At 41.3% G+C, this 26,113-nt stretch overlaps 1 protein-coding gene across 4 annotated transcripts in view; it reads left to right on the top strand.

Annotated features, from left to right (window-relative positions):
• The window catches only part of nwd2 (NACHT and WD repeat domain containing 2), a 211,979-nt gene that overhangs the window by 168,574 nt on the left and 17,292 nt on the right, over positions 1-26,113 (top strand). For all 4 annotated transcript variants that reach the window (XM_088627888.1, XM_088627905.1, XM_088627881.1 and 1 more), the window contains exon 7: positions 146-735. In XM_088627888.1, the coding sequence (XP_088484014.1) occupies positions 146-735 (590 nt within the window). The remainder of the gene's footprint in view (positions 1-145; positions 736-26,113) is intronic.

The raw sequence follows: 26,113 nt of genomic DNA, 5'->3' as shown, positions 1-26,113 counted from the left end.
TTGAATGAAAACTAAGGTCTGAGTTGTTATACATTTTTCAACAATTAGACTAGGAATTTCAAAGAAGCTCACTGCGAACAAGAGTATTAAGATATTATGTCCTCCATGTATGTCTCTGACAATAACTCTACTTTGCTTTTTTTAGCCCTTGAAGATGAATTGGACTTTGCTTTAGGAAAACAAACCCCTGCATTCCTGAAAAAGTGTGTTTGCTATATCAGGAAAATTGCTAACTTTGACAGACATGCAAAACTTCCAGAAATGGGTCGCTACATGGATACAGTAACAGAGGGTGAGAAGATAATGCGCAACCAAGAAGCCCATGAGAAACTCATCAAACTCAGAGATGAATTTATTCCCACAATTGTTGCATCTTCCAACCTTAGAGTGTACACATCTGTCACTCATTGTGATATGAAACTTGGGTATTCTGAAGATGTGGAAAATCATTATGTTGAAGGCCTGTGTAAACAGTTTTATGAGGATATGGTGGACATTATCCAAGCTACAGTCCAACAGAACTTTGACACTGAAATGGACCCTCTTTACGATGAAGTACTGCAGCATTTATCTTTGTGCAAAACCTATGCGACATTTTTCGAGTACAGATGTGAAGCATTAAGTTTAATTCACAAGTACATTCTGCCTTCTAAGGCAGGAAGAATTAATCCATTAATTGTTTATGGAGGACCTTGCACTGGAAAAACCTTACTGCTTGCTGAAGTGGCAAAACAGGTAAAATGTCTTATCCCTCATTAATAAGTTCATAATAATAAGTATATAGTAATAAGTTCATTAATAATATGCATGTACATACACATTGCAATTAATATATGAGGACAAGAATGAATTAGTATTTTTATGAATAAAAAGAGTGTTAAAAAGTTTCAGTTTTTACAGTAATGTAAATGTCTATGATCCATCAAAACAAAATGAATTTAACATTAAGCAAAGCTTTTCTTTAGCTAGAATATTTAATATATGTTTAAATATATAATGAGACCAAATTAAATATATTGATTTAAATTCCCACAATCTCACAAGAAAAGGCAGTCTGGGGTTGAATGCTTATTGTTTATTTTGATGTGCCTGAAGATATGAAAAGTTGAAAATGGGAAGGCTGGTCATCTTGTTTAGTTTGGTATTTTGCAAATTGGCCTAATGATCTCATACAACAATTTCTTGAAAGACATAAGGAGGTAATAGATTTCCCCATTAACTACAAAACATTGGGTTAAAAAAGTATATTCAGTTGTTCAGTCCATTCCATTATAGATTCCCCTTCTTTCCTCTGGTTTGTGTTTTACTAAATTCAGAAGAATTCCATTGTGTGATTTTGTCAATGCCTTCAAAGGACTTGAATACTCAAACTAATCTACTGATCAGAACCAGAAAGATTCAATATATACGTACATTGGAACAGGTAAGTAGTTTATTCCATGCTGAAAAGAATAGAAAAGAAACACAACGTTTTGGCTCTGGAGCCTTCTTCAGGTGTGAGAAAGACATGGTAGACAGCAAAGATTAAATAGTACAGGAGAACGAAACCTGGAAAAGTAGAGGAGGAGGAAGAGGGGAGAGGCAGAGAGGCGACTCAAGATATGCAAGATGGAGAAAGGTGTGAAGTCAAAACCTGCATGAAAATAGAGAAGACTACATAAAAATAAGCCTGTCATTGAGAGAAGGGAGAAGATGTGAACCTAGATTTAGGATGAGTTTCATTTCTGTTTGCTTTCAGTTGTGGAAGTTGAGGAACTCTTCTTTGAGAAGAGAGAAACAGATCAGTGTGATAAAAATAATAAAAAACTTTATTTTATATAGCGCCTTTAAAGGTGGCTTCTCAAAGTACTTTACAGAATGACAACAAAAATAAATAAAAAGAATACACAAGATAAAACACAATTACAATATACAGAGGAGACCATGGATGGTGGTACTAAGAAAAGCAGAGGGGTGAAGAATGGAACCAGTTAAGTAAAGGCTTTTCTAAAGAAAAGGGTTTTGAATCTGGATTTGAAGGAGTTTAGAGAAGGTGATTCTCTGATATCCTTGGGGTGAGAGTTCCAGAGCATAGGGCATAACAGAAGAAGGCCCTTTCACCCATACAATGTAGATGGGCTTGGGGTACAGTAAGGAGACCAGAGTTAGAAGAGCGAAGGTTGCGAGGTGGGGAGTGGGGCGATAATAGTTCAGACAGGAAAAGAGGTGCCAAGCCATTCAGAGCCTTACAGGTGAGCATGAGGATTTTAAAGTCTACACGTCATTTGACCAGAACCCAGTGCAAGGACTCCAGGATAGGAGTAATGTGATCATTTGCACTAGACCTGATCAGGATTCTGGCTGCTGAATTTTGGACAAACTGCAGTTTGTTTAAAGTAGATTTAGATACCCCAGCGAGTAGAGCATTACAGTAGTCAATTTGAGAGAACACAAATGTGTTGATCAGCTTTTCAGCCACAGTTCGTGATAGCATAGGGCGTAGTCTAGTGATATTTCTGAGGTGAAAAAAAGATGTTTTGACAATATGCTGCACATGTGGGTCGAATGTTAAGCCAGAATCGAATATAACCCCAAGGTTTTTCAATTTAGATTGAAGCTCAAGTACAGAACCATCTACAGATAGGGTTACAGGACTGGCTTTACGAAGTTGATTGGGGGTGAAGGAAATGAAGGAAATTTTGAGTCATCCAAATTTTTATGTCAGAGATGCAAGTAGAATAGAGACAGCCACATCAATGTCAGGTTTGGTATGGATGTATATTTGAGTATTGTCAGCATAGAAATGAAAGCTGAGGCCATGTGATCTTAAAAGCTGACCAAGTGGAAACATGTAAATGCTGAAGAGCAAGGGGCCCAGTATTGAGCCCTGAGGAACACCAGACTTAACAATACCAATTTCAGACCTATACTCATTAAGAGAGACAAAGTGACAGCGATCAGTGAGGTAAGATTTGAACCATTTGAGAGCAGTCAGAAACTCCAAACACAGTTTCAAGACGAGAAAGTAAGATGTTATGCTCAACAGTGTCAAAAGCAGCACTGAGATCAAGACGGATGGGTATAGAAAGAGAACCAGAATCAGAAGCTATTAGAAAATTGTTAGTGACTTTGACCAGGGCAGTTTCTGTGCTGTAAAGTTGACGGAAGCCAGATTGGAGGGGTTCGAAAAAGTTGTTTGTCGTGAGATGGTTATGTAACTGAAGTGTGACAGCATGTTCTAGAATTTTTGCAAGAAAGTGTAAGTTGGAGATGGGGCGAAAATTGTTAAGGTTGTGGAGAGCCATGTTAGGCTTTTTTGGCATGGGGGTAATGGCAGCAGTTCTGAAGACCGTTGGTACAATGCCATTGCTCATGGATTCATGTATAATATTGAGGACAATGGGACAGAGAGAAGAGAAACAGGACTGAAATAAGGTGGTGGGAATGGGATCTAAGATAGATGTGGTGGGTTTCATGCATGTAACTAGTTTATTGAGGAATGCTGAGTCAAGAAGAGAGGAGCTGGAGTGAAGGGAACCAGAGAAGTTGGATGAGGAGGGAGGAGGTATGGAAATGATATGTGTAGTGTAGAGAATGTGGGCTTGGAGAAATCTTCAATCTTAACAGCCCTAACATGTTCTCTGAAGCGGCCTCCTAGTCTTCTTCCGGTTTCCCCAACGTACATACCTGGGCATTTTTTGCAAGAGATCCAGTAAATGAAGTTGCTGGAGATACAGGATGTCATCTGGGTGATCCGGAATTGACCTAAGGGGCCCAGAATAAGTTCGTTATTTGATGTGTATTTGCAGGTGATGCAGCGAGTTCTGTTGCAATGAAAGGTGCCTGGTGGGGATGATTGCTAAGTGCAGTCGAGGGAGCTGTGACAAGAAATTTACGTAGATTGGGTGGTCGGCATTAAGAGATGATTGGGCAGCAGTTGGAAAAAAGGGGACTGATGGAGGGATCATCCTGTAAAATAGAGCAGTTCTTAATTACTGTGTTAGTGCAATTTCATGCTACCTTGCACATTTAAAGCTTCCTATAAGGAAACAATCTAATAACTATTAAGTAAATTGTTAAAACACCCAGTATAGATGTAATCTTCTAAATAGATTCTTGGTAACTTGAAAAAAGAAAGAAAGGATATGGCAATAGTAGTACAGTAGGCAGCCACAATAGTGGAACTGTGGTGCCCTTCTCTTTCTAGAGGAATGACTTCTGTTTGCTTGTACTGGTTCTACTTCTGCTTCCCCTGGAGCTACCCCAGGCTACCCGAGGTCATAACGCTACCTAAGTGGCATCTGGGCCACTACCAGTGCTATAATTCAGGGCTATAATTATAATTACAGCCCTTCACTAGCCAGGGCTATAATTCAGACATTTTGTCCTAATGTCTTCTCTACTGTGTTGTGATTTTTCACCCTGGCTAATGAAGGTGGCACATTTTCATTTGCTTGTGGATAAAATGGACTAGCTTGTCGATTTACACAACCGTCTCATCAGATTCACAACAGTGAGAAGGGACAATGTACTTTACACAATCATCTTCACTGTCTAATGATACCAGTTCAAAACATTTGGTGGTAACAATACTGGTTAAGGGTCCTTTAATGGATCATTGGGTTTCCTTTGTTTGATACACCTACAGTATGTAGGGGTTTTGTGAATTTACTGGGACAATTTATCAATTGTAGCAGTAATCACGAGGTGATTCATTATGGCTATTAGAAAGTCAATTGATCAGTCACGCACACACATGGATTCAATACACGAGATACATTTATTAATACATAAATTGTGCATATAAAACATATAACAGTCTGCCTGGATACAGATGGCAGATCTTACAGTGAGGGTTACCAAAATTCAAGGTATATAATCACGATGCAAATATATAATCACAAAGAATACAACAAAAAATACACCAAAGACCAGCTAGTGGCTGCTTCCAATCGCTGCTGTGTTTGATAGGCATCGTCCCGGCATCCTCTGGCTCCCGGCCAACCTGTCAGGGTGCTGCTCGGAGTCAGGCGGATTAGGAGGAAACATTTCTGCTGTGGCGACGTGCCCGACAGTGTCTCTCTCAGGGATCTACTAGTAGTCCAGCTGACTAGAAGAAAGTCTCTATGCACAGAGGATGATCGCGGGTCCAAACAAGTCACTCTTAAGAGGAAAGAAACTTGGTTTGCTTCTGGTGTAGCACTGCTGCTGAATAAAAACTTATTCAGGTTGTCAACAATAGTCTACAGGTTCCTGATTGATTGGTCAAAGTGAGAGATAAGTAACAATCTAACATCTGACCGCAGTCCAGATGTTCCCAAGACTCTCACAGACAGATAGGCGCTAGGAATGGCCATTGATCATGATAGCCAAGCATGGCTGGGTGCATCCCACTTGGGAGCTCCTCCTTATCAGAGAAAACACCTTAAATCAGAACTGTTTTAATAGCTTCTCTGTGGCTGCACCACAGAGATGAGAAAGAGAGATGAGGCCTCATTTAGGAAAGCACAGCAACTTTTAATTCTAACTTATTAATAAGCATTGCCCCTATACCTACATACTCTATTAATATAGTGATCAATATCACTTTGCATATATAGCCAATTAAAACTGCTTTTTAGAAAGTTTGACAGCACTCTCATTACCAAGGTGTCCCATTTCTTCATGCAGTTCTTGGTATACTATCCACTTTTATTTGGTTGGCAAAAAAGTGATTTTTTGTTCCAGTCTTCCAACATACTGTAGTATTCTATCTTCATCCATCTGAAGCTAATTCCACTGTCACAGTAGTGCTGTTGTTTTGTTAGATTCTCTCTTCCTTTCTTGATCAGTTGGTCTGCGAACAAAATTTTTAAATCAATACTCTGCTAATGTCTTGATCTTTCACTTGAGCTGTCCTTATTTCTTTGAAGATGAAGGGCTCAGTGGTAGAAAAATCACAAGGAACATGGCAAAGGGCTGACATATTGGAAGTGGAGGTAATCGATGCAGATTGACTTGCATTCTGCACATCTGTGGACTATATGACAACTGCTATAACATCTGTGGAAGTCTCTTCCCTACAATCTGACATAAAACTCCACTTCCCACAGCATTCTTGATAAAACATCAGCATTAATGTTGTGTCTCCCAGCACAATACTTGATGGTAAAAGTATAGCCTGCTAGCTCAGCAAACCAATAATATCCAGTGAAATTTGGCAGATGTTAGAACATAGGTTAATGAGTTATTGTACTACAAACTGTAAATAACACTGTGAGGTACAGAAGGCCCTTTAAATTCTCAATGTTTACCCAGTTAAGATAAGATTTATTGTCCCCTGAGGATTTTTTTTGTGGACACACAGCACTTCTGTACATTTAAATATAATGCACACACCCCCCAAAAAAACTTTGCACATGTACTGTATAACATAAAATACAGTAAAAACATATAGCATTTATAACACAAAACATATTGCACACAAGTGGATTGTAAAGGTAAATAATTGTGTTTATCCTTGCCATTTGCATTGACAACTTTAATGGATAGTAGAACAAAGGAATGTTTGTATCTGTTTGACTTACATTTGGGAACCCTAAATTGTTTGCAAGAAAGAAGAAGTTGGTATCCAGAATTGAGGATGTGGGAAGGATCTGATATCATTTTTTCTGCCTGTTTGATTATGGCTTTTTCAAAGATTGTCTGCAGGGAGGGGTGCTGATTCACTCCCATGACCTTCAAAGCTGTTTGGATGAGACGGGTAATTTGTGATCTGAATTGAACTGATAAGTTACCAAACCACATTGATATACCATATATGATAATGTTCTTGACTACGGTTTGGTAAAAGAGTAGCATTATTTTGTGTCGTACCCCAAACAGTCTTAGTATTCGCAAGAAATATAAGCGCTGATGAACTTTGGAGCAAACACTCTTAACATAGTTCAGCACAGGTTACTGTTTATGTGTACACCTAAGTACTTATATGAATCAACCTGAGTGATAGGTAAGTTGTTGATTACTACATGTGAGTGATCACCAAGTGCTCTGAGATAAAAAACTATTTTGTTTTATTAACATTTAAAATTAGGCTATTGTTGTCACACCATTGCACAAACCTTTGTATTTCTGACATGTACACAGATTAACTGCATCATCTATGCATTAAGCCAAGCACAGCTGTATCATCTGAGAATTTGAAAATTAAGCTGCTTTGACTACTGCTCGTACAATAATTTGTATAAAGTGTGAACAGAACTGGTGAGCTCACACAGCCCTGAGGGGCACCTGTGCTAATGGATTGTGACTCAGACAGAGTTTTATTGACTCAGACATACTGTGTACGGTTTGTTAAACATGAGTGATACCTTCTTATAATGTTATGGTTAACTGACATTTGCTTCAACTTGCTTATCAATAGATGGGGATGCAGCGTATTAAATGCATAGCTGAAGTCAACAAACAGCAGCCGCGCATAGGCATTGGAGTCCTCTAGGTGTTTAAGAACCAGATGCATAATGCTGTTAATTGCATCATCAGTGCCCCGCCGGTGTTCATATGCAAACTGATATGGATCCAGTACAGTGTTAACTTCTGAGCACAGCATGGATACCATAATTCTCTCAATACATTTCATAACAACAGATGTCAGTGCTACAGGTCTGTAGTCATTATTATCTGAGGGACAAGGCTTTTTGGGTACTGTCACGATTATTGCTTTTTTTCACAGTGCTGGAACAGAGTGAAAGTCAACAGACTTCTGAAAAATAGGGCACCATGCTAGTGTTAATTCCTCTGCACACGTTTTTAAAAGAGACACAGAGACGCCATCGGGACCTTTTGACTTTTTCACACATATGTGCTTGAAATATTGTGTGGTCGTCTGTGGACCTATTACAAGCCTACCAGTACTACTGTCAGCTGTGATAGTATCTAATATACTATCACATGCACGAGAGAAGTCCTGTGCCTCAAACCTCAGATAAAAATCATTCAGCTTGTTTGCTTTAGCCAGCTCATCCATTATATGGAAGCTATTCATTGAAGAATTCATATTTGTGACTGTTTTCATTGTTTGCCACAGCCTCCTGGAGTTCATTAGCTGTTCAGTTCTAAAAGCTCTAACTTCCTAAAATGCAAGTGGTAATTTTTCTTAACACGGATAAGGTACCTAGAACTGTATGCTATGACTCTCAACTGACCTCGCTGACCTTATTACAGAATGGCACTAAGCCCATGGGTTGAGGCATCCACGCAGAATAAATGGGAGAGTGAAATCTGGGTAGGCCATCACTGGTGGCTGCATCAGGCATTCAATGAGCTGGCTTAATACATCCTGATGTTCTGATGTCTAGATATGGCGTAATTTATAGGAACCACGACTTTACGTCTGACTGTAGACCACAGCTCACCTGTGTGCCTCCTTCCAGGTCCTCTCCTTTTTTGACCATCTAGATTTGGTGATATGCACAAAAGGTCATAGAGAAGTTTAGCTTTTCTTGAAAAGTCTTTGATGTATTTCCTGTAATAACTGAGAAAACCTAAACCTTTATGCAATTCACCAGTTGTCCTTCAGTGCTTGCACTGCTGCTCTGTCATTGGTGTTGATTTTGTACCCCAGTTCAGATTTGACCATTCTTAGATTTTTAACTTCTCGCTTAGTAATTTCACATTTATCTGCTCTTAGTTTCATGCTATGTTCTTGAAGTTTCAATGTTTTCAAGGTTTTTAATGTGCTCTTTAAAGATGTGCTAAACACGGGGACATCATGGTGCATGGTGTAGGCCAAATGGGATCCTAATCCATTCATAAAGAGTGTTATGATTGCAGCTAAAATGAGGCTTTCCTCTTCCAAGAACCCCTCTTGCTAAACCCGTTTTCTCGATCTAAATCAGAAAACCATGATTTTCTACCTAATCTTGTTACGATCCCTGCCTCCCGGTAATGGAAGAGGCAGAAGAAGGTGTAGTCTTACCTCATTAGTCTACCTATCAGTATACATATTCACCACCACACCCCCGTCTCATCATGTACTTAAACACTAGTCTTTTCCTACCTCTTCGCTCAGTATTTGTTTTCCTTTCAAGCTTCCTAGTTGTGCTACGCCTTCTTCCTCTTTGTGTCTTTCTTGGTTTTCTTATTACAGTTTTTCCCCTTTGACTACGGTTTTTCGGATCACGGCTTGGGTTCGGTACTCTCTCCCTGTTTTGGATCTCTGGCTTCCCCTGGACTCTCGGATTGCTCTATCGTCTTCGGTTTCGGATTACGGACTGGCTTCGGTAACTCTCTCCTTGTTTTGATCTCTGGCTTCCCCTGGACTCTCGGCTCGTTTCTTCGACTACTGTTTTCTTTGGATCATGGCAAGGTTTAATCAGCTCCTGCGAGTGGGTTCATTAATTGGTTTTGGTTTCTCTTACTGAATCTTTAACAGAATACTGAGCCTTTTAACATGGACCCAGCGGAGCAAGAGGAGAACTTGGTTCACTGGCAAGCTTTACTCCAGTTACAGGCTTCCGTCCAACAGATTTCCGCGCACCTGTCAGCAATGCCGCCTACCAGTAATAGAGAAAGTAACGCTGGAGCTGCCGCTTCGGCTCCACCCCCGCCAGCTCCTACACCTGCTCCTTGACCTCTTCCACTTACCCCACCTGACAGGTTTGACGGCAACCCTACGAAATGTCGGGGCTTCTTAGCACAGTGTGCGCTGGTTTTCAGGCTCCATCCGGAAACTTTTTTTTCTCCTCAGGACAAGATTGCCTTCGTAGTTTCTCTGTTAACTGGCTGTGCTCTGGAATGGGCTACTACCCTGCTAGATCGCGGGGCTCCTGAAGAACAGGACTATCTCTTCTTAGAGAAATTTAAGGGTTTTTTTTGTCATTCTTCAGCTGGTCAAGACTCCGCCTTCCTCCTGTCATCTATCCGCCAGGGCCGCAGGTCTGCACAGGATTATGCCATTGACTTTCGAGTAGCAGCAGCGGAGACTCACTGGGATGATGAGGTCCTTATTTTTCTTTTTCGACAAGGATTATGTGAAGAACTAAAGGACCACCTGGTAACTATGCCACAGTTGGGCAGAACGTTGGAGGAAGTAATTTCCCAGGTGTTGGAATTAGAGCTTAGAGGAATACAGAAAGATCTCAGACACGAATACTAGAGGCTCCCCGGCCATCACCTACCAGAACTTTAGACTCGGAACAAGAAGTAAGACTACACTTTCTTCTGCCTCTTTCATTGCCGGGAGGCAGGGATCGTAACAAGATTAGGTAGAAAATCATGGTTTTCTGATTTAGATCGAGAAAAGGGTTTAGCACGAGGGGTTCTTGGAAGAGGAAAGCCTCCTTTTAGCTGCAATCATAACAGTCTTTATGAGTGGATTAGGATCCCATTTGGCCTACACCATGCACCATGATGTCCCCGTGTTTAGCACATCTTTAAAGAGCACATTGAAAACCTTGAAAACATTGAAACTTCAAGAACATAGCATGAAATATGGAAATAGCCTGCACCCAGTTAACCCCTGAAGAAAGAGAGAGACGCCGACGAGAGGGTCGCTGCATGTACTGTGGAAAATTAGGACACTTTAAAGCTGATTGCCCTGCTTCATACTCATCTTTGAGGCGCCACCCACCTTCTCTAGATCCTAAGGTGAGTGAGATAACGCAATCCCCTCAGTTTTCTTCAGGATTTTCTATTCTGTCTACACTATTTTGGGGTAATAAACAGATGCCACTTCTTGCTTTTATTGACTCAGGGGCAGCGGGGAACTTTATAGACGCCCCCATCGCTCAAATTTGGAACTTACCCTTGACCCTGGTGACTCCTCCTCTTCATGTTCAATCTATAGATGGTTCCCCAGTATCTCCAGGACTTATTAGATGGCAAACTGAAATAATAAGCTTGCAAATTGGCACCACCCATGTGGAACATCTGGTTTTATCTCCTCGAGACCCGATCACATCCCCTTGTACTAGGCTTTCCTTGGGTACAACAGCATGACCCTAACATTTCATGGTTCCGTAGAGAAATTTTAACTTGGGGACCCTGATGTATAAGGAACTGCTGTCATCTACCCGTAAGAATTGCACTCACGTAGACGCCCCCTTCTGGTGTTCTTACCATACCCCCCCAATATTCTGATCTACAGGAAGCCTTTAATGAGCAAGAGGCCTTGGCCCTCCCACCCCATCGACCATATGATTGTGCCATTGACCTTTTGCCAGGTACTACCCCTCCTAAAGGTTGTATATTTCCGCTCTCCAATTCTGAATTTGAGGCCCTGAAAATTTACATACAAGATTCTCTGAAGGCTGGACTTATACGTCCATCCACTTCACCTGCATGTGCCAGTTTTTTTTTTTTGTGGAGAAAAAGGATGGTGGGCTCCGTCCCTGTACTGATTATCAAGGCCTTAAAAAGATCACCATCAAGAACCGGTACCCTTTGCCTCTAATTCCAGCAGAGCTTGAGTCTGTGCATGGGGCCAAGATCTTCACCAAACTGGATCTACGAGGGGCCTATAATCTAATCCGTATTCAGGAAGGGGACGAATGGAAGACAGCATTCATGACAACCCATGGACATTATGAATATTTGGTCATGCCTTTTGGTTTGGTAAATGCCCCAGCAGTGTTTCAAATTTTTATTAGTGATATTTTTCGTGATCTGCTACAAAGGTTTGTCTTGGTATACCTGGATGACATTCTGATTTTTTCGAATACCTTCCAGGATCATGTTCTCCATGTCAGAGAAGTCCTCTCCCGGCTCATTAACAATAAACTTTATGTCAAACTGGAGAAGTGCACTTTCAATGCTTCTAGGTTTAATTTTTTAGGTTACATCATCTCTCCAGAAGGATTGGAAATGGATTCAAATAAAGTCTCCGCGATTACTGATTGGCCCACACCCAAGAATCTTAAACACATACAATGGTTTCTTGGCTTTGCTAACTTCTACAGGAGGTTTATTCAAAACTTCAGCTCGGTGGTTGCTCCAATAACCTTCTTAACTCGAAAAGGACCAAGTCAAGGTAAATGGACCCCTCAAGCAGAAGAGGCATTTCAGCGCATGAAACACCTATTCACAACGGCCACCATCCTGTAACACCCTGATCTTTCTTTGCCTTTTGTTGTCGAAGTGGACGCTTCTGGCCATGGTGTGGGTGCTGTTCTCTCTCAACGTCATGGAGAAAAAGATTCTTCACCCCTCTGCCTTCTTCTCTAAGAAGTTATCCCCTGCACAGATAAACTATGATGTTGGTAACCGTGAGCTCCTGGCTATTAAGTTGGCATTGGAGGAATCGAGGCACTGGCTAGAGGGTGCTCATCATCCATTTTTGATATACACTGATCACAAAAACCTGGAGTATTTGCAATCGGCCAAACATCTTTGTCCTCGACAGGCCAGATGGTCCCTTTTTTTTACCAGATTTAATTTCCTTATTACCTACACTCCAGGCTCTAAGAATATCAAAGCAGACACTCTCTCACGAATCCACAACCCTGCTGAGGCCGAACTGCTTCCTGAACCCATCATCCCATCTGGTAAATTTCTGGCAGCTGTAAGATGGGACATTGAGGTTGTAGTTAGACGCGCCTTGGTTGGATAGACGGTACCTCCTCAGTGCCCTCAGGACAAATTATTCGTCTCGAGTCTAGTCAGATCTTCAGTTTTATAATGGGGACATGACTCCGGTTTCGCTGGACACCCTGGATTCCAATGTACTTTGGATTTCATCTCCAGAGACTTCTGGTGGCTAACTATGGCCAAAGATGTCAAGGAGTATGTCCAGGCCTGCTCTATCTGTTCCCAAATGACGTCTTCTCGGATGAGGGCGGCAGGCCCTCTTCAACCCTTACCTATCCCCGACCGTCCTTGGACCCACCTCCCAGTTGATTTTATTACTGACCTTCCACCAAGCCAAGGATACACGACAGTTATGGTAGTAGTAGATGGCTTCTCCAAATCTGCCCATTTTATTCCCCTGCCTTCTTTGCCTACGGCTTGGGAACTAGCAGAGTTATTTGTACTGCATATCTTCCGTCTTCATGGCATCCCTAAAGATATTGTTTCAGATAGGGGCCCCCAGTTTGTCTCCCGATTTTGGAAGGCCTTCTGTACATCAGCTTATCACCCTCAGGCTAACGGTCAGACGGAACGCATGAATCAAGAACTGCTAACCTACTTACAGGCTTATATCTCCTCTACCCATGATAATTGGGTGTCATTGCTTCCATGGGCAGAATATGCACACAATTCGTTGTATACTGCATCTACTGGCATGTCTCCCTTCAAGTGTTATCAGCCTCCTCTTCTCACAGACTCCAATCCCGACACAGAGGTTCCATCTGTTCAAGAATATATTGCTAACCTGCAGAACTTCTGGAGAAAGGCCAAAGCCATGCTTCTTCACACCGCAGCTCAGCAGAAGATAGTGGCGGATCGGCAGTGTCGAATCCCACCCAGATTTCGACGCAGCCAATTTGTTTGGTTGTCTACCCGCAACCTTCCTCTAAAGCAACCTTCTGGCAAGCTTGCTCCCAGGTACATCGGTCCTTTTCGTGTCCTCACCCAGATTACCCCAGTAATTTATAGGCTGGCCTTGCCTCCTACCCTTCAGATCCACCCTACATTCCATGTTTCCCTCCTTAAGCCCTTTCACAGATCCACCCTGTCTAAACCACAACAAAAAACCCCACCGCCTCGAGTAATTGATGGACTCCCTGCCTACACTGTCAATAAGATCATAGATTCCCGATGGTCTCGTGGATCCCTGCAGTATCTAGTTGATTGGGAAGGCTACGGTCCAGAGGAGCGTTCTTGGGTTCCGGAGAAGGATATTCTGGATCCCAATCTTATCCAGGACTTCCATCTCAACTTCCCTAATTGTCCCGCTAGGGCGTCAGGAGCCGCCGTAGGGGGGGGTAATGTTACCATCCCTGCCTCTTCCGCAACAGAAGAGGCAGAAGAAGGCGTAGTCTTACTTCATTAGTCTACCTACCAGTGTACATATTCACCACCACACCCCCGTCTCATCTTGTACTTAAACACTAGTCTTTTCCTACCCCCTCGCTCAGTATTGGTTTTCCTTTTGAGCTTCCTAGTTGCGCTACGCCTTCTTCCTCTTTGTGTCTTTCTTGGTTTTCGGACTATGGTTTTTCCCCTTTGACTACTGTTTTTCAGATCATGGCTTGGCTTTGGTACTCTCTCCCTGTTTTAGATCTCTGGCTTCCCCTGGACTCTTGGATTGCTCAATCGTCTTCGGTTTCGGATTACGGACTGGCTTCGGTAACTCTCTCCCCGTATTGATCTCTGGCTTCCCCTGGACTCTTGAACTCGTTTCTTCGACTAATGTTTTCTTTGGATCACGGCAAGGCTTTATCAGCTCCTGCAAGTGGGTTCATTAATTGGTTTCGGTATTTCTCTAACCGAATCTTTAACAATCTGTCCAAGATGTCCTGAATGCATGGAATTAACTGTCGAGCTAGAACAGTCTTTTTATTCAGCTCCCTGTAGTCAATTCAGAGTCAAAATGTACCATCCTTTTACACACACAAATGACAGGAGAGGAATAAGGTGATTTTGACATAGTTTACCAATTCTTTAATGATTAAATATTGTAAATATTCCTTTACCTTTTTATATAAAGGTAATAGAACTACTGCAGTATACTTTTTTCTGTATGGGAAGATGGTCATGGAGATTTATTTTCATTTTTATGTCATCCTGATCTCTGGAGAAAGCTCTTGATTCTCTTTTTAGCATTTTTTAAAAAAAGTCTCTTTGATCTTCAGAGATATGACTTAAATTAAGTCTCCATTACAACAACATTACCAGAATTTTTTATCTATGACTCTGTGGTCATCTACCTCAGAAGATTCCTTCTACAATTTTTATTTTGTCTTCTTTTCTGAATACATTGATTGGAATTTCAGATTTTATTAACTGTAGTCTTCCCATTAAGGTTCTACTTTGCAGTGTAATAGTATGCTCAGTAATATTGCCGGACTGCAGGCTGTGATTTCAGGCTCGAAAACCACTGAATATCAGGATTGAAGTTTGTGTCCTCTTGGCATTATCACATCCAGCCTTCCAATCTTCACTGTACACTCTTGACATTTGTAGTTGTTGCTTTGGATAATATTCACAAGGTTGTGAATGCCTTTTTGTTTCATGTGTGATAATGCTTTCATTATTTTTTTTTTACTATGGAAAAGGCCGAATTATTTTGAGCATCGGTGCAGTCTCTTTTTACAGTCTCTTCATTAACATTGTACCCTATAATTGGTATTTTTCAATTGCGGTCACTAACCAGAACAAGTACAGCCAAATCTTCATCATCTGGCTTTAGATGGAACTGAATCTCAGTCCACCCTTGAAAAGGAATAAGTGTCCCATTTGCCTCATGTCAAAGTCAGATGTCAAGTCTGTCTTTTGTCTGCAATAATTCTTTCACAAAGTTTCTGTCACGATGTGTAGTTTAGGATCCTATGCAGACGGTAAAATCCGGAAGTGACTGGAATAAGACTTCAAGGGAAACACAGCAGGAGCAGGATGGGATGGCAGACAGGAGGGCGTGATGGCTGTGTACTCATGGTCAGGGTGCGTGGCGCAGGCAAACAGGTTTAAAACAGTCTAAATAGGGAAACCAAGGCACACTCCAATATCCAAAACTGGGAGGTCCATCCAAGACAAAGACAAGAGTAAAAACAATGAATTGGGACATGGAACCAGGAAGTTAAAATAGAGTGATGAGGCCAGGCGCTCCGAGCCCTGGACTCAGCTGGTCAGGACGGAATTAGGAAGCCTATGCCTTCAAGTCGCGGACGTAGGGCGACTTGATGGTAGGCAGACCTCCGGGCATCCATCTTCCAATGCAGAGCCAGGAGTAGCAAGTGCGCCAAGCATAAATAAGGAGGGACAAACAGAGGGCAGGTGTACATAATCAACTAAAATACAAAAGGGCCAGAGCGCCCTTAAGAGGAGGGATTATGATCATGACAGTTTCACAAAATGATCTTAATGAGCCAATTCAATTTGGTAAATATGTTGAGAAAAATCTGGATTTTCACAAAGCAAGATAAAATTGAATCTGGTTAAGTAGCTAGTTCCTCTAATTCAGCCTGTAAATCCTGCACAGCTAACTGCAGTACACAGCTATGACATTAACTTCCAAACTATTTTGAATACACTTGAGATGCATGAGTTTGGGTCTTTGTAATCTGCAGGTAATTTGGTTTTCCTGCAGTAAGAATAATGTCTGAATAGTTTTTTATGTTAACAAAATAAAAGTAACATTTTAAGTTCATTTTATCTGGTACTGATCCCTACATTCAAACCATTGAGAATGTCCCGTTAACTAAGACCAATTTTAAAATAAACACACACAGGCTCTTCTATCATGTCATACACTTTGCTCTGAAGTCCCATCAAAAAAATCTTTTGCAGGAGAAAAAATGTCCTATTAAGGAGTTTCTAATGTCCCATGTGGGAGATAAAAAGTCTTATTAATGAGTTTCTAAAGTACCATGTAAGAGATAAAAAGTCCTAATTAGAAGAGAAAATTTGCAATGTATGAGTTTTAATTTTTTCTTTTTTTCTTTTTTTTCCAGGACCGGGATTCTGGTGTATATATGTTTATTTACTTTTGAGATAAGATATTTCAAATGTCAATACCTTTTTAGGAAAAACAAGCAGAACTTTCAAACCGCCAACGTAAAAAAGACTGTTACTTGTGAATTTTTTCACAAATGTTATTTAAATAATATATATATTATCATCTACGGTTTTACAAAAACTTTTGCTTTTTGTTTATTTACAATTACGTACAGGCTACCATATGGCATTACCGCGGCATACAGTACATGGGTTCCTATTGTGAGAATTATTCTTGAACAGGTGTTTAAGAGGAATACCTGCATATTACCACGTAAAAAGCAGAATGCCACAAACTCAAAATACCAAAGTTTATAATACTGAATCTTGTGTGAGTGTTGAATTCAACCGTTCTTTGATCAAAGAAAAACCTTATTAAAAAAACGTTATTAATAGTAAATATTATTATATTATGTATAGTAAATTGTTATTCCTGGTCATTTGAGACAGCGGCTGGGTATCAGAAAGCAGGTCAACCCATCAAACTTATACAGATGCAGCCATTCAAAACAAGTGGGCTATACCGCATTATTTTGCGGTGCGCTTTACGCAGTCTACCGCGAGTTACCGTAAATTCTCCTGTAGTACTGCAAGTAAAATAATAGTATCCAGAATTTCCGCAAGGTGGAGCTAATAAAGCTCAACCGCTCATGTTTGAGCTGTCGCCATCAAAGTCTTTAATGAAGATATTACTAATAGTATTAATAATGAATGACCTTGGACAAGCTGTAAACTCAAAGTATTGGCCTGGTCCACATTCTTTTTTTCATTGACCGTCTTTGTAGAGGTAACACCACAGCATTTTGCAATCACGCATTTGATTCCAATCATGCAAAGCACAGTATTTTTTGAGAATCTCCGATTCACCATGCCTTTCACATGCTCATAAAAGAAATTGATTTAGGAACATAAACATATTACTGTATGCAAACTGTACTGTATACAGTATGTATATGTATATTTAATGTCTTTACTGTGCCCGTTTAAGTATTGAATATTTAAATGGATTTTTTCCACTGAAGGGAAATCTTAGTAGCTGAGCATAAAAAGAATAGGAGCATACTGTAACGCGTGTGAAGGCTATAAACGATATTAATTTTGGAACATAAACATACAGTATATGGCTGGTCTCGGTACTTTAAAGAAAACATACACACCAGTATTCCATTTCTCCCTAAAGATTTTAAGCATCGAAGTCTTTAACTAACGTGATACCGGAGTCAACAAGCATACTTTTAGATTTTGATTAAAAGGGAATATAATATGAAATCGGGTATCTAAAGAAATTAATAACGATATAATTATACTCATGTACCGCAACACAAGAATTGTACATGCTGTACGATGTCTGTTGATAATGTTTTGTAGGGCTTTTTCAACACTCCTCATGTGACCTCGCCGGTGGCACTGTGGGTTAGGTTCCTGACTACCATGTCACACGTTGCGTGTTCGAATCCTGCTGGAGCCATGTCTTTTTTTTTAACAAACATTTCTTTGAAAAAATAAAACGTTTCCCTGGCTCAGAGATTAAATAAATCTTCACTCGCACCAAACAAATGTATATTTCTAAATATCACAACATGATCGGATTTAAGTTATTTTAATAACAATGAATAGTCACCTACGTGTTACAATATAAACATTTATATTGATTTAAATCGCGTTTAAATCGCCTTTATTTAAAACCCATAAATAAAGCTGATACTGTTTAGACTTTTAATTATTTAAAACTGTATTACAGCAGCACAATGCACAATAGGACGTAAATCGCTATCTTTGTCTTCTGCGTACTAATGTTCACCTCTCTGTCCAGCAAATTAACAATAGTAATAATAATGAACTTTATTGTATATGGCGCCTTTAAAGGTGGCTCCTCAAAGCGCTTTACAGGATGAAAATTAACAACAATACTGTTAGGCTGGGCAAACGATTTTTTTTTAAAGAAATACAAAATGAGATATAATGATGTGTTCGGGCTTAGACATTAACGAAGAGCATAACACGTGGGCGGCGTAGCAGTCGACTCTGGCTTTCCCATCTACTGTATACCGATGCACTGCAAATACAACCCCCCTCTCTGCGGGAGTGCTGGCTGTGACGAATTAAACCGGTTTCACAGGTATTTTCAAAGTAGAAGGGGGCGAGATTTCCAGCGAAAGACACCTCCCCCCCTCCAAAACCACCCAGTAAGTACAGTACTTAGTAGTTAAGAAAGCTAGGCTCCTCAATGAAATTGCTTTAACATGCTAATGCATTGGTGTTACAGTCCGGGCGTGGCAAGCTTCTAATGTCAACCTGACTACGGCGAAAGGAACCCTTCTTTCATTGGAAGACAATGAACATATTCTAGCCCTAAATGAATTAATAGCAAACATGGTTTACATAAAATACATTTTTCCAAGGAAGTTTAGCTTTTGTCACTAATGAAACCACTAAATAAAGACATAAATATAGAAATCTTAAGATTTTTAAAATACATGACTTTGCTAAAATTTATTTAAAAATAAAAACGATTACAAACGCCAGCGGAGAGAGAGAACAGGGGAGGGATGTTGGTTTTGCATAAGGGGCGGGGCTATGGAAATGAGGTCTATTTGGGAATGTGTAGTTACATGTTCTGGCTGTTTGTGAATTAGCATTGTTGAGTATGGAGTGTTGAGGTATTGATTTTGTGTAATGCTTTATGTTGAAAATTGAGGTGGATTTTGTTAATGATAAAGAGGATAAACTGGGATGGGAGGAGGGTTTCGTTTTGCATAAGGGGCGGGATTATGATAATTGCATGAATTTGAGAGAGTTTGTGGGCTATTTTTGGTTTGTATTACGAATAATTCGTACAAGATATTGAAATTTGTTGATAATTGGAGGACGGTTTTGCTTTAATGGTTTGATATATTTGATTTGGTATTGTGGTTGTTATCTATGTTTTTGGTTGGTATTATGTTTGTACAGATGCAGCCATTCAAAATGGGTGAGGTATTTCGCGGCATACCGCGACACGCCCACCGAGGTATCACGCAGTTCACGTGTGTCACGTGACTAACTATCCGGCGTCGCCTTGTAAAACCGCCAGGGGGAGCTTAACCTCTCATGTACAGCATTTGAGCCTTTAATTTTGAACTGTGTATTACAGCATGTTAATCAAAAGTCATTAAAATGTTGGTATATTTTATGAAAGCAAGATTGCTCAGTTGGACAAAAGTACACAACCTACCTTTATCAGAAATATTTATGCATCAAAGCCTTTACTGAAGATATTACTAATAGTATTAATAATGGATGACTTTGGACAAGCTGTATACTCAAAGTATAATTTCTTTAGCACATTTGTACAAGCACTTGGAATCTGTCCAAGCCATACTTTGTCAGGCATTTTGTTTTACTTAAATGGGCATAAAAACTTCCTTGCTTTTAACAGGGCGTTTCATAATTTCTAACTACGAAAATGATTTAAAATGCGACACCTATCATTCAACTAGAGCTTAAAATATCACAAGGATCCTCAAGAGCACAGCAAAGAGTGTATTAAAAGACACTTGTATTTATCAACGCTTTCTTTTCCGTATACCAGATTTTATGGAACCACTTCAGAGGGGTGTTCCAGGAATCGGCAGTTTAAAGAAAAAAATACACACCAGTATTCCATTTCTCCCTAAACATTGTAAGCTTCGAAGTCTTTAACTAACGTGATACCGGAGTCAACAAGCATACTTTTAGAATTTGATTAAAAGGGAATATAATATGGAATCGCGTACCTCAAGAATTTAATAACGGTATGATTATATCCGTGTACTGCGGCAGGGCTGTGTAGGGCTGTTTCGCCTGCCTGTTCATGCGAGCTGTCTTGTAGCCTACTGGTCTAGGTGCGTGACAACCAACTAGCAGGTTGTGTGTTCGAATCCAGCTGGTGCTGGACTTTTCATTTTTATTTATTTATTTTTTAATCGCGTAACATAAACATATTACCGTATGCAAACTGTACTGTATACAGCATGTATATGTATATTTAATGTCTTAACTGTGCCCGTTTAAGTATTGAATATTCATATCTAATTTTACCACTGAAGGGAAATCTTAGTAGCTGAGCATAAAAAAATAGGAGCATACTGTAACGCGTGTGAAGGCCATAAACGATATTAATTTTGGAACATAAACATACAGTATATGGCTGGTCTCGGTACTTTAAAGAAAAAAATACACACCAGTATTCCATTTCTCCCTAAACATTGTAAGCTTCGAAGTCTTTAACTAACGTGATACCGGAGTCAACAAGCATACTTTTAGAATTACTTTTGAGCTACTAATAAGAAGCGCGAAACGGTATGCGTTTTAGTTTCGTTTTGTGCTGGGACCCGTGGATTGATTACAGATATCAAGTACATACAAGTCATTTTTTAAATGTTGTAGTTCATCTTGAAAAAATGTTACGAGTACATCATCTATCAACAATTACACAGGTTCTGTTTCCATATTGCGGATTTTGGTTACGTAATATTATTTTCTAGATTTCACGTTGTGAATATGATGGGATGTCTGATGGAATGTTTCTAAAAATCCATCCTCTATAAAACGTCTTCTCTAGTTGTCCTGCATATGTATTCGCTAATGAAGCTGTGTGTTCTGAGCCTGGATCTCTACATTTCTGTATGAACCAGCTTAGAGAGCTAAAGACAGCTTGTGTTTAAATTGAGTGTAAGGCAATTTATGCTTCTAAAGTCATGGTCAGCATTTATTTTTGTACTGTGCTGTAAACTTGTTCTGTGCCAAGTCACATTATTTTATAGCGTTTTTATAGCGTTATCAAATCCGGTGGCGCTGTGTGTTACTGTAGTTTCCTGGCTCCCATGTCACATGGTCTGTGATTGAAACCTGTAAAACCGGTTTAATTCGTCACAGCCAGCACTCTTCAGGTGTGAGGGTCTTCTGCTCAGAATGAAACGCTAAAATGTTTGTGTATATTCTAATGGTAGTGGGGGCAGGGTGTGTGGGAACAGGTTTGGTTGAAATTGCATTGGAGATCTATGTTCTTCACACCTGAAACATTTTCTCTGAAAGCATTTTCTTCGCAGTTTAACCGATCTTGTTATAGCATGTTACAGTTTACTATTATTAACCATATTAATTTTAAGTGCTTAATTTAAAATCTTGTAAAAATATATTTTCATTGTTCAAATATACATTAAGTCTGACTATCATATAATAAGTTAAATACAAAACTAAAGAAAAAATAGGGTTAAATATAATTCAAAATATTTTGCTAACAATGTTAACTGTTTATGAATAATAAAATGTATTAACTAAGGAGTAGGATGGCAAAGTTGTTAGTATGTTTTTTGTTTTGTTTCTTTTTCATAAATACAACAGTAGTACCTGATGTCTCAGTGGCTTTCAAAATTAAATTATGCATGCAAACCTGTGAACTAGAAAGATAACTAAGATATCCATCCATTATATTCCATAATATCCATGAAATATATGGCGCTGAAATATGTGTGACGCAGTGGTGGCCTGACACGGTGAGGTGCCCTGGCAGCTGTATGATGCAGTGGTGGCCTGGCACGGTGAGGTGCGCTGACAGCTGTGTGGTGTGATGCAGTGGTGGCCTGGCACGGTGAAGTGCGCTGGCAGCTGTGTGGTGTGACGCAGTGGTGGCCTGGCACGGTGAGGTGCGCTGGCAGCTGTGTGATGCAGTGGTGGCCGGGCACGGTGAGTTGCGCTGGCAGCTGTGTGGTTTGACGCAGCTGGTGGCATGGCACGGTGAGGTGCGCTGGCATCTGTGTGATGCAGTGGTGGCCTGGCACGGTGAGGTGCGCTGGCAGCTGTGTGATGCAGTTGTGGTCGGGTATGTAGAGGTGCACTGGCAGCTGTGTGGTGTGACGCTGTGGTGGCCTGGCACGGTGAGGTGCGCTGGCAGCTGTGTGATGCAGTGGTGGCCTGGCACGGTGAGGTGCGCTGGCAGCTGGGTGATGCAGTGGTGGCCTGGCACGGTGAGGTGCGCTGGCAGCTGTGTGGTGTGACGCAGTGGTGGAAATGTTCACCATGTTTCACCATGCTGAAAATGTTTCTACCAGACTTTTTTGAGGCCTGTTTAATTGTGTCTGAAGTCTGATGTTGTAAATTTTATTGTTAAAAAGATCCATGAAAATGTCACTACTAAAGTTAGCTGGTACTGTTGGTATTGTAAGTGGCAAGTAGAGCTCATATTTTAGATTTTGTGCAGTTGCTAGCGTTGAACTGTGTGTTGGATGCACATGAATATATTCATTATATGCCAGCGCACCTCATCGTGCCAGGCCACCACTGCGTCACAACACACAGCTGCCAGTGCACCTCTACATACCCGACCACCACTGCATCACACAGCTGCCAGCGCACCTCACCGTGCCAGGCCACCACTACGTCACACCACACAGCTGCCAGCGCACTTCACCGTGCCAGGCCACCACTGCGTCACACCACACAGCTGCCAGCGCACCTCACGGTGTCAGGCCACCACTGCATCACCCACCTGCCAGCGCACCTCACCGTGCCCGGCCACCACTGCATCACACAGCTGCCAGCGCACTTCACCGTGCCAGGCCACAACTACGCCACACCACACAGCTGTCAGCGCACCTCACCGTGCCAGGCCACCACTGCGTCACAACACACAGCTGCCAGTGCACCTCTACATACCCGACCACCACTGCATCACACAGCTGCCAGCGCACTTCACCGTGCCAGGCCACCACTGCGTCACACCACACAGCTGCCAGCGCACCTCACGGTGCCAGGCCACCACTGCATCACCCACCTGCCAGCGCACCTCACCGTGCCCGGCCACCACTGCATCACACAGCTGCCAGCGCACTTCACCGTGCCAGGCCACAACTGCGCCACACCACACAGCTGTCAGCGCACCTCACCGTGCCAGGCCACCACTGCGTCACAACACACAGCTGCCAGTGCACCTCTACATACCCGACCACCACTGCATCACACAGCTGCCAGCGCACCTCACCGTGCCAGGCCACCACTGCGTCACACCACACAGCTGCCAGCGCACTTCACCGTGCCAGGCCACCACTGCGTCACACCACACAGCTCCCAGCTCACCACACGGTGCCAGGCCACCAATGTATCACCCACATGCCAGCGCACCTCACCGTGCCCGGCCACCACTGCATCACACAGCTGCCAGCGCACTTCACCGTGCCAGGCCACAACTGCGCCACACCACACAGCTGTCAGCGCACCTCACCGTGCCAGGCCACCACTGCATCACACAGCTGCCAGCGCACCTCACCGTGCCAGGCCACCACTGCATCACAACACACAGCTGCCAGTGCACCTCTACATACCCGACCACCACTGCATCACACAGCTGCCAGCGCACCTCACCGTTCCAGGCCACCACTGCGTCACATAGCTGCAAGCGCACCTCACCGTGCCAGGCCACCACTGCATCATACAGCTGCCAGGGCACCTCACCGTGTCAGACCACCACTGCGTAACACCACATAGCTGCCAGCGCACCTCACCATGCCAGGCCATCACTGAGTCAGAGATTAAATAAAACCTCACTCGCACCAAACAAATTTATATTTTTAATATCACAACATGATCGTATTTAAGTCATTTTAATCACAATGAATAGTCACCTAGGCGTTACAATATAAACATTTATATTGATTTAAATAACGTTTTGATTTAAATCGCAAATGCGGGTTTAAATATATGTGTTTTTTTGATTCACAATCAGACAAATGCAACATAAATTGATATCTTTGTCTTCTAAGTATCTTAATAAACTTTCAGCAAAGCTTTCTCCCCGTTTAGATTTATTTTGGGATCAAACGTGGAAAGATTAGATTGTAATCGTTTTTATTTTTTAAATACATTTTAGAAAAGTGTAATCTATACTAAAAAGCTGTACACCACCTGCTATAAAGATACATATTGTAATACTTTCGGGTTCGGATAGGACAGACACAAGAACTCAGACTTGCGGAGTTAAAGCAAGTTAAAGCCTTGATTTTATATATCACCTTTAAAAGTGGCATCTCAAAGCAAAGTAAATACCCAACACTGATTGTACCCATCTGTCATGCTAATAAAGCAGCTTGAATTGAATTGAGAGAGGGTGGGGGGGTATATTTGCTTTGTGTATAAAGTACATTGTGAATGTTTTCACAGCCTTCACTTTGTCATTTTTATGCCATTTTTTGACCACGCATGAATATTCCTATGTCCGTATCTTCGCAAGGGAATCAGTGCAAATTTTAATACTAATTAAATGACCGCGGGCACTTTCCACCCCCTCTACATTCTCAGAGTAGAACAGACTAACCTTCTAATGAAAGACGGTCCACCCCCCACAGACAGGAAAAGTGCCCACAGGCACTTAAACTTAATATGGTCAGTAACAGTAAACAGTAACATGGTCAGAAGGAGCACGTACAAACGTTTCCGAAATAACCACATGTAAGACTCTGATGCTTAAAATGTTTAGGGAGAAAGTGGAATACTGGTGTGTATTTTTTCTTTAAACTACCAATACCAGCCATATACAGTCTGTAACGTAGGGATTTCTATATGTCTTTATTTAGTGGTTACATTAGTGACAAAGGCTAAACTTTTAGCTTCAGTAACGTGTACATATCTCCCCTTTTTATAAAACGACTTGGTTGAAAACTGTTCCAGAGCCACTGTTGTTTCATCAGTGAAAAGTACATCATGAAATGCCTCTCCCTGTTCAATCCACTGGAAAAAAGAAAAGGAGCATAAAGCTTCTGATGGTCATAAACGATATTCATTTAGGAGCAGCATCAGAGGTATGTTTTTAACTGCACTGCATTGGAGAGAATACCATAGTGTGTTTTTTTTTTTTTACTCCCTGGCGGAAACTGGCTTCCAGAAGAATCAGTATGGCTCAGAGATTAAATAAAACTTCACAGACATTAACGAAGAGCATAACGCGTGTACTGTATACACTGCAAGTACAACCCCCCTCTCTGCAGGAGTGCTGGCTGTGACGAATTGAACCGGTTTCACGGGTATTTTCAAAGTAGGAGGCGAGATTTCCAGCGAAAGACACCTCCGCCCCCTCAAAAACCCAGTAAGTACAGTACTTACTAGTTAAAGGCTAGGCTCCCGACTACGGCGAAAGGAACCCTTCTTTCATTAGAAGACAATGAACATATTTTAGCCCTGAATGAATTAATAGCAAACATGGTTTACATAAAAGACATTTTTCCAAGAAAGTTTAGCCTTTGTCACTAATGAAACCACTAAATAAAGACATAAATATAAAAATCTTAAGATTTTTAAAATACATGACTTTGCTAAAATTTATTTGAAAATAAAAACAATTACAACCGCCAGGGGAGAGAGAGAACAGGGGAGGGATGTTGGTTTTGCATAAGGGGCGGGGCCATGGAAATTAGGTCTGTTTGGGAATGTGTAGTTACATGTTCTGGCTGTTTGTGAATTATCGTTGTTGAGTATGGAGTGTTGAGGTATT

Source organism: Lepisosteus platostomus, chromosome 1 (genome assembly GCF_059453375.1).
Source record: "Lepisosteus platostomus isolate fLepPlt1 chromosome 1, fLepPlt1.hap1, whole genome shotgun sequence".
NCBI classification, from domain to species: domain Eukaryota; kingdom Metazoa; phylum Chordata; class Actinopteri; order Semionotiformes; family Lepisosteidae; genus Lepisosteus; species Lepisosteus platostomus.
This window is presented reverse-complemented; position numbering and strand designations above follow the sequence as displayed.